We start from the raw sequence: 10062 nt of genomic DNA, 5'->3' as shown, positions 1-10062 counted from the left end.
ACACCACACCAGCACCCCACACCACCATCCATTTCACATGCCACATGTTAGCCAGGTAGCACGCTACTGCTAGTTTGGTGGGTGGGGTCCTTCCATGGGGGTGGTGCTGGCTTTGTTAGACAGTGGGAGTACCATGTCACTGATTAAGAAAAGCCATCTGTCCGACAGTAACATTGACTATGGGAACAAAGCTGACATTGAATGTGTTCATGGCGACCAGAAACGTTACCCCACTTCTGAGGTTACCATAGCTGTAGATGGACAGGCATTTTTGCTTCAAGTGGGGGTCGTGGACCATCTGTCTGTTGATTGTGTAGTGGGTCCCATAAGGACCTTGAACGCACCCTATGAAGTCTCCTCCCTCCTCCAATCAGGGGTGGTATATAAGGCTCAAGATGGCTGAACTCAGTCTCAGCTGGTTGGCCTTCAAGGGTGGTGAGTGGGTCCCCCAGATTTTAACTTATTTGGATTTCAGTTGGTTTTCCTTTATTAATTTGTGTTTTCTGTTTTATAGGATCCCCTGCTGCTGTTCTGTTTTCATTTGTTTTGCTTAGGTTTGCTTTTGGTTTATTTCCTCTTTTACTTTTGGACCAGTGGTTTTGTTAGGCCTTTAACCTTTCTGTTTATTTGGTCATTTTTGCTCTTTGTAATCTTGATTTGTGTTTATGGTCCAGTTTGTTTCATTTAGTTTGTCAATTGGGTTGTTGGTTTGTTTAACTTTTTGTTTTATGTTCCAGGGCGATCCTTTTTCCTTTGTTCTTTGGTTTGCAGTGTGGCCTGGGTGCCATCAGCTGGGAGGCTAGGCACCGTGGTGAATACCTCACTTCCGTTGCATGCAAGTAGACACTGGGGCTCCTTAGTGCATGATTTTGTTGTGTTTGGTTTTATTTCTTTTGTGTTAACACCCCAGGCTAGTGGGAAGCATCACCTAGATAGTAGTCTGCCTCCCTCTGAGGCCCCAGCCCACTGATTTTAGTTTTCTGTTATAATTATTTTGAGTGATTGTTTAGCTCACTTTTTAGACTTATTTTCACCGTTAAAATTACTTTTAGATTTTTGTTAATAAAATTATTCTTCTACTTAACCTGTGTTCTCCCTCTTTTTACAGCCTCAGTTCCCTCAAGTTTATCATTAATTATTTTCACAATAAAAACATTTACTTTATTTACTTGTCTCTGCCTCCTCAGTCTTTTCGAACCTGTGTCCTTATAATTTGTTTATGTTCTGTTTCTTTATTTCCTGGGGTGCAATTCCCCAGGTGGCGTTGTTGGTCCCTCTTAGTTACTCCCCCTTCCCCTTTAAAGTTTGAGTTACAGTAAGCCCTCGTCACAATTGCATCCTGGGGAGGGATTTGCCAATCCTGCAAGACCTAATTGCAAAACAACCAAAAGCTGAAATGTGTGCTGTGGTAACGAGGTCCCAGGTAAAAGCTGGCCTGGAGCCCCTCCCAGATCTTGATGGTGATCTGTGTGAGGGTGGTTCCAAAGGCCCAAGAAAATCACGGCGACGTCGTCGCGCCGAGAAAATACAAGGCACCCTCACTAAGGCGGAAGCCTACCCTGAGCTTGGGGGTGTCATTTGGGACATTCCCAGTGACATTAGTCAACTGCAAATGTCTGATCCTTCTCTGTCTCTCTTGTATAAGATGGTTGAGGATGGGGAGGGGAAACAAGATTCTGGTCCAAGGTTTGTGGTTGAAAATGACATTCTGTATGCAGTGGGGGGTGCAGGGAAGCGCTTGGTGGTACCAACCAGTTGTAGGCCTCTTGTTTTACACCTAGCCCATACAATACCTTGGTCAGGCCATCTAGGTCAGCAGAAAACCTACTTGAGGTTGGGGTCAAGGTTTTACTGGCCCACAATGTTTAATGATGTCAAACATTTCTGCACTACATGCCCAGAGTGTCAGGTCACCACACACATCAAAACCAAGCCAGTTCCATTACATCCAGTACCTGTCATCAGTACCCCTTTCCGGCGCATAGCCATGGATGTGGTTGGTCCTCTGGAGAAGAGTAGCGCTGGTTACCAGTACATCCTTGTGATCTGTGACTATGCCACACGATTCCCCGAGGCCTTTCCCCTCCGAAGCATAAAGACACCAAAGATAATCGGTGCCCTTGTCCAGCTTTTCTCTCGTGTAGGAGTGCCCGATGAGATGATCACGGACCAAGGTAACAACTTCACTTCCGGCCTGATGAAACAGCTGCAGAAGGAACTAGGCATCAAAGGCATCCGGACGACCCCATACCATGCCCAGACTGATGGCCTGGTTGAGCGTTTCAACCAAACGCTAAAGCAGATGTTACGTAAGTTTGTCTCCAATACCGGCCGTGATTGGGACAAGTGGTTACCTTTTGTCCTGTTTGCCTACAGGGAGGTGCCTCAAGCATCCACTGGCTTCTCCCCATTCGAGCTCCTGTTTGGATGGCCGGTACAGGGACCACTGGATCTCCTGAGGAAGGAATGGGAGGCGACCACGAAGCCGTCACCTGACGGTATCCAGACCTACATCCTCCAAATGCGCGAACGCCTCGAGAGGTACCGTGAGGAGGCCCAAGTCCACCTGGAGAGGGCGCAGCGGTACCAGAAGTGCTGATATGACAAGTGGGCTCGGCAGAGGGAGCTGATTCCAGGTCAGCGGGTCCTGATTCTACTGCCAACCAGCAGCAACAAATTGCTAGCCAAATGGCAGGGGCCTTATGAGGTGCTGAAGAGGATGGGACCAGTGACGTACGAGGTGGCTCACCCAGACAAGGGGAAACCGTCCCAGGTCTACCACATCAACCTGCTCAAAGAGTGGAAGGAGCGTGAGCCTGCCAAGGTGTTACTGGTGCGCCAGGTTAAGGAGGAAGATGGTGAGTCCGGCTCTAACCTGCAACAACTCCTCCAGCCCAAAACCCCTCATCCGGAGCACCTGCCCCTACAACACCAACAAGAGTTGCAGAGGCCGTTTCAGGAGGTGCCGGAGCTATTCCGAGGTGGTCCAGGGCGGACGACACGAATCCAGCACACCATCCGACTCCAAAAGGCAGATACTCTTCCCATTCGTCAGATGCCATACCGCATCCCGGAACGGGTGGTGGGGTCTCTGAAGGATGAGGTCCAGAAGATGCTTGACCTCGGGGTGATAGAGCCATCTGAGAGTGAGTGGTCCAGTCCCCTGGTAATGGTGCCGAAGAAGGACGGCTCACAACGGCCCTGTGTTGACTTCCGGAAGGTTAATGCAGTCCCCTGCTTTGACGCCTACCCCATGCCTCGCATAGATGATCTGGTGGAACGTGTTGGGACTGCCACCTACATCACCACGCTGGACCTTTGCAAGGGGTATTGGCAGATTCCACTGGAGGAGACATCAAAGAGGTACACCGCTTTCCGTACACCAACAGGACTGTACCAGTTCACAGTAATGCCGTTTGGACTGGATGGAGCGCCGACGACCTTTCAAAGGTTGATGGATGCTTTTCTCACGGGCCTTGAATCCTTCAGTGCTGCTTACCTGGATGACGTCGTCATCTTTAGCCATTCCTGGGAGGACCATCTCCATCATCTGAGACAGGTCCTGAGCCGCATCGAGAGGGCAGGCCTGACCCTGAATGCTCAGAAGTGTGAGTGGGTCAAGAGGGAGGTCCAGTATCTGGGGTTCCAGCTTGGAGGAGGTCATATCTGCCCCCTAGTGGACAAAGTTGAAGCAATCCGTCATGCCCAGCGCCCACACACCAAGAAGCAGGTGAGGTCATTTGTAGGCCTTGTCGGGTGGTATTCCAACTTCATCCCTCACTACTCCACTCTTGCCACCCCCCTGAATGATCTGACTCGGAAAAGTGAACCTAACCCGGTACGATGGTCCCCAGAATGTGAACAGTCCTTTTCTGCTCTCAAGAATGCCATGTGTTCCTCTCCTGTTCTCTGTAGTCCTGATTTCCAGAAGCGCTTCCTGGTCCGGGTGGATGCCTCAGAAACAAGCATTGGAGCTGTGTTGACACAAGGGGACGAGGGGGAGGAGAGACCGGTGCTGTATCTCAGCCGTAAGTTGGAACCTCGGGAGACCAGGTATTCCACAATTGAAAAGGAGGCCTTGGCCATTAAATGTACTTTAGAGAGTCTGCGTTATTATCTCCTTGGAAGGGAGTTTGTTGTGGATCAACACAATGAATCGCAATGCTAGGATCACCCGGTGGTATCTCGATTTACAACCCTTCAGTTTCAGGATCCGGCACCGACCCGGCAAGACCAACCAGTTGGCGGACTACCTGTCTCGGCTGCTCACCACGGCTGCGCCAGGAGAGGGGGGAGGTAATATGACAGTTCCCCCTGCCACCAGTGACACACCACACCAGCACCCCACACCACCATCCATTTCACATGCCACATGTTAGCCAGGTAGCACGCTACTGCTAGTTTGGTGGGTGCACACACTAGACTACATTTAACAACGCTATTTCCTCCCATGAGGTTACAGAAACACAGACAAACACATGTTCTGAGTAACACACACTAACACAGTTTTGGGTTACCTTTTTTATTGTTTAAATATTGGAGATCATTGTCTGTTTCTTTTCACACCACAGCACTTCCTGGTTCTGGTCAGTGGCAAAGGACCTGAGCATTGTGTTTGGCCGGCTTTTGTGGTGCCTGAGTGGAGTGGAAGCCTGCTCGGTCCCTCCCCCTGCACCGAACCAACTGATGGGGGTGCTCAAATGTGGTTATAGGTTTATTCCTTGCTCTGTATATTATGTGAATGTTTTGATGATTCCTTTGATGTGTGTTTAGTAAGCGTATGATGACTTTGGGTGGGTTTCTGATGGGGAAACAGCCTGTGGGGTCGAATTGAGTACTTAATTGAATCCATTGAAGATGGTGTGGTCCAGTGGGAGGGGCCTGGTCTTCAAATGGTGGGAGAGCTGCACTGCCACGGCAGTTAGAGAAGGGTTGTGATGCTGGGCAGGCCTAACGAAGTTTCTGATCAGATAATTGTACATATATTTTTCCTGCTGAATGTTTGCTTATTTTTATTTGTCTCAAAGGACAATAAAAAAACTTTGTCTCGCTACCTGCCATTGACTTTTTCAGTCAGCCTTTCTGCCAAACTACCTTCACTCAGGTCAGAGTGTGACATATACTTTTAAAAAAGGAGATGGAGTTCTGCATTAAAACTCTATCTACCTCTTGTAACATAAAAGCTATGAAAACGTTAAATGTGCTCCAAATTTAATTAAATACACACACACACACACACACACACATAATATAATGTGTGTGTTTAATAATAAATACCTTACCTTATTTTAGGTAAGGTAATGAAGGTATTTTTACCTTATATTTACATATACACACATATACATACAGCTCTGGAAAAAATTTAGAGACCACTTGTTTTATTCTATAAACTACTGACAACAATTCTTTAAAAGTATTGTTTATTGGCAGAAATCAAAACAAACAAAAAACAAATTGATCTGGAGAAGAACTTAAAATAAAGATTAATCAATGATAAACTAATCAAATGTTGATTGAAATTAATTTATCATTTTCTGCTCATCACGCCACACACAGTCATAACAACATACGTAATGTGAAATGACTTGTATATTTAAAAAAAGAGAGAAAATATTTTACACATGAAATGTTGTAAAAAATAAAAAAAATAAAAAAATAAAAAGGAAAAGTGTAATAATGAGACAGCAGGAGGACAAGTGCAGTTTAACAGGTTACATCTAGGGCTGCAACTAACAATTATTGTCATTATCAGTTAATCTGTTGATTATTTAAACGATTAATCCATTAGTTTATTACTATTACTATTTAAACAATTCATTTAATAATGGATTATTGTTTGATTCATTGATTAGTCGTTGCGGCTCTAGTTAAATTCACCGACTTTTCCCTTTAAACAACATTATAAATATGATCGTCCTCTTTATCTCTAACTGCCCTGATCCACTGTCACTGACACCTTCACTGGTAACAGCTTCAATGGGAGGTTTCTACCAGTGTTAATGTATGGGAACATCTTCTGAGTGAAAGTGTGTGTGAAGGTGTGTATGTGTGTGTTAGTATCAGGATCAGAGAACGACAGTTTTCCTCTGTTCAAGTCCAGATTCACTCTGATCCTCTGGAGCTTCTTCTGCAATGGGAGATCAGTGAATGAAGCTGATGGTGAATGTGCATAGTATTTACCTTCATAGAACCATATTCCCCATAGTCCAGACAGTATCTCATCTCCCTTCCTCTGCACAGACTCTGTTAACACACCCAGTGTCCATTGTGTACTGTCTCCAACCTGGACATCCCAGCTGTGAGTCCCTGAGTTAAAACCCTCAGAGCCCAGGACAGCGCAGTATTCATCAATCCTCTCTGGATTGTCAGGAAGCTGCTGTTTGTCTCCTCCTCCTCTCACACTGGTCAGATCTTCAGACAGGATGAGTTCTGGATGAGCAGTGTTTGGGTCCAGAACCACAGGACTGTAGGAGACCATGTCCTTCATCTTGTTCCAGATGTTGAAGGTCAGGTTGCCCAGGTGTTTGGCCTGGGCTATCAGAGCTCCTGAGTCCAGCTGTGGATCCTCCAGCAGGGGGCGCTGCTGGACTCTTTCCACTGCAGCCTTGTAGTTGAGCAGGAATGAGACGTCTTCAGCTCTCAGCTCGTCCTCTGTGGCTCTGACTGTGTGTGAAAGAGCTGCTATCTCTCTGCTCAGAGCCTCCATCTTCTCCTTCATCCTCTGACTCTTCTGCTCCTCTTCCTCCATCAGTGCAGCCATCCTGGCCTCCTCTTCCTCTTCTAGAAACTGGTGAAGCTTCTTAAACTGCTCCTTAATCTGCCTCTCTGTGTGTCGGGCCTGGACCTTAATGTGTTCTGCTGTTTGACCAAACTCCTCTTTAACTTCTTCAAAACCCTTTAACTTCTTCTTTAAGGGCTTCAGAGTTTTCTTAAGTTCCTTCTTGAGTTTAGAAGCTGCTTCATCGATGGGTTTGAATCTGTGGTCGGTGTGTTTGTCTGAATCTCTGCAGATGAGACACACTGGCTGCTGATGGTCCAGACAGAAGAGTTTGAGTTTCTCAGAGTGCAGCCTGCAGAGAGCCTCTGAAGATCTCTGCTCTCTCTGCTGTAAGAAGCTCTCACACAGGTTCTTCAACACCAGGTTACAGAGTGGATGTTCCTTTGAAGATCTTCTCTTACAAACTGGACACAGTGGATCTTGTTTCTCCTTCCACCAGCTCTTCAGACAGTCTTTACAGAAGCTGTGGCTGCAGGACAGAACAACAGGATCTCTGAAGACCTCCGTACAGACCGGACAGCAGAGATCCTCCTCTAATCTGGAAGCCATTTAGTCTGTGAGTGGAGCTGAAAACACAGCAGACAGGAAGTAGAGTCAGTCATGGCTCCCCTCCCTCCTCTACTGACTTGACTGAAGTTTACTGTGACTCTGAGTCCAGGTTTTAGTCAAACTCACCTTCAGTGTGTGGAGTGTCAGCAGGTTGAAGCAGCAGTGTTGTAGCTGGACTCACTCACAGGAAGTTGTTGGTTTGGTCCGAAGCTGAATCTGATCGTCTCTTGTTCAGTCTGCGTCTCTGGGACTGAAGAGGAAGTGGCAGTGCAGCGGTTTCCTGGTTTTTGAGCCATGTGAGGGGGCGGAGCTTTGTCAAACTGAAAGTTCAGCAGGATGATGCAGCAGCTCTGTTTAGTTTCTCTGTGTGGATCATTTAACGTCTAAAGAGTCTTAATTCATTAGTGGAGAACTTCAAACACAGGAGAAGTTGGAAACACTGCAGTGAATAAATGAGTAAACTGATCAGAGAAACTGGTCAAATTTTTAAAAAAGTTAAAAGAAAAATTCTAGAGAAAATATGTAAGATTTCTGAAAAAGAAAATGTTAAACATTTGTAAAAACAAGTGGTAAAATTTCTTTTTAAAGGAAAATAAAAAAAGTTTAAAAAAATTCTAGAAAAAGTGATAACATTTCTAAAGAACAAAACAAAATTATAGTACTAAAAAGTGGCAAAAAAGTCTTTTAAAAAAACTTTATAAATTCTAGAGAAGACAGTGGTTAAATTACAAGAAAAAGCTGGGGACCCTGTTGAACCCTCTCAAGGACCCCTTGGCGTCCCCGGACCACACTTTGAGAACCACTGGTTTACAGCAAATGCATTGTCTATAACTGTAAAGCAGGCCAGATGACATTCACTATCCCACTTAGTACCATATCACCTTTCAATATTAAGTGTAAAAACTCACCTTCAGTGTGTGGAGTGTCAGCAGGTTGAAGCAGCAGTGTTGTAGCTGGACTGACTCACAGGAAGTTGTTGGTTTGGTCCGAAGCTGAATCTGATCGTCTCTTCTTCAGTCTTCGTCTCTGGGACTGACACAGTCCAATAAAGTTGTTCATGGGACTTTGTCCTCACTGTTAATAACTAACTTGGTTTATCTCAGGTGAAGCCAGGTGAGGGGGCGGATCTTTGAAAAATGACTCAGTGTTGAACAACTCAGTCCAGATTCATTGTAGAAAGGTGGTAGAAAAAAAATCAGGGAAAAAGTGGTTCAATTTCTCCAAAAATGTTTACACGTTTCTAATTCTACAAATGGGTGGTAAAATTTCTAAAAAAACAGCTACAACACCAACAAGAGTTGCAGAGGCTGTTTCAGGAGGTGCCGGAGCTATTCCGAGATGGTCCAGGGCGGACGACACGAATCCAGCACACCATCCAACTCCAAAAGGCAGATACTCCTCCCATTCGTCAGAGGCCATACCGCATCCCGGAACGGGTGGTGGGGTCTCTGAAGGATGAGGTCCAGAAGATGCTTGACCTCGGGGTGATAGAGCCATCTGAGAGTTAGTGGTCCAGTCCCCTGGTAATGGTGCCGAAGAAGGACGGCTCACAACGGCCCTGTGTTGACTTCCGGAAGGTTAATGCAGTCTCCTGCTTTGACGCCTACCCCATGCCTCGCATAGATGATCTGGTGGAACGTGTTGGGACTGCCACCTATATCACCACGCTGGACCTTTGCAAGGGGTATTGGCAGATTCCACTGGAGGAGACATCAAAGAGGTACACCGCTTTCCGTACACCAACAGGACTGTACCAGTTCACAGTAATGCTGTTTGGACTGCATGGAGCGCCGGCGACCTTTCAAAGGTTGATGGATGCTGTTCTCACGGGCCTTGAATCCTTCAGTGCTGCTTACCTGGATGACGTCGTCATCTTTAGCCATTCCTGGGAGGACCATCTCCATCATCTGAGACAGGTCCTGAGCCGCATAGAGAGGGCAGGCCTGACCCTGAATGCTCAGAAGTGTGAGTGGGTCAAGAGGGAGGTCCAATATCTGGGGTTCCAGCTTGGAGGAGGTCATATCCGCCCCCTAGTGGACAAAGTTGAAGCAATCTGTCATGCCCAGCGCCCACACACCAAGAAGCAGGTGAGGTCATTTGTCGGGTGGTATTCCAATTTCATTCCTCACTACTCCACTCTTGCCACCCCCCTGAATGATCTGACTCGGAAAAGTGAACCTAACCCGGTACGATGGTCCCCAGAATGTGAACAGTCCTTTTCTGCTCTCAAGAATGCCATGTGTTCCTCTCCTGTTCTCTGTAGTCCTGATTTCCAGAAGTGCTTCCTGGTCCGGGTGGATGCCTCAGAAACAGGCATTGGAGCTGTGTTGACACAAGGGGACGAGGGGGAGGAGAGACCGGTGCTGTATCTCAGCCGTAAGTTGGAACCTCGGGAGACCAGGTATTCCACAATTGAAAAGGAGGCCTTGGCCATTAAATGTACTTTAGAGAGTCTGCGTTATTATCTCCTTGGAAGGGAGTTTGATGTGGAAACCGATCACAGGGCTTTGTCGTGGATCAACACAATGAAGGATCGCAATGCTAGGATCACCCGGTGGTATCTCGATTTACAACCCTTCAGTTTCAGGATCCGGCACCGACCCGGCAAGACCAACCAGTTGGCGGACTACCTGTCTCGGCTGCTCACCATGGCTGCGCCAGGAGAGGGGGGAGGTAATGTGACAGTTCCCCCTGCCACCGGTGACATACCACACCAGCACCCCACACCACCATCC

General features: G+C 46.9%; 1 protein-coding gene across 1 annotated transcript; it reads right to left on the bottom strand.

Moving 5' to 3' along the window:
- Window positions 1–5926: 5926 nt before the first annotated feature.
- Window positions 5927–7327, bottom strand: LOC310984396 (nuclear factor 7, brain-like; the record flags this gene model as incomplete). Its single annotated transcript, XM_083969588.1, has 1 exon — window positions 5927–7327. The coding sequence occupies one exon, from the start codon at window positions 7325–7327 to the stop codon at window positions 5927–5929; it is 1401 nt and encodes a 466-aa protein (XP_083825714.1).
- Window positions 7328–10062: the final 2735 nt, after the last annotated feature.

This window comes from Trachurus trachurus (assembly GCF_905171665.1).
Source record: "Trachurus trachurus genome assembly, chromosome: 4".
In the NCBI taxonomy this organism is placed as follows: Eukaryota; Metazoa; Chordata; class Actinopteri; order Carangiformes; family Carangidae; genus Trachurus; species Trachurus trachurus.
This window is presented reverse-complemented; position numbering and strand designations above follow the sequence as displayed.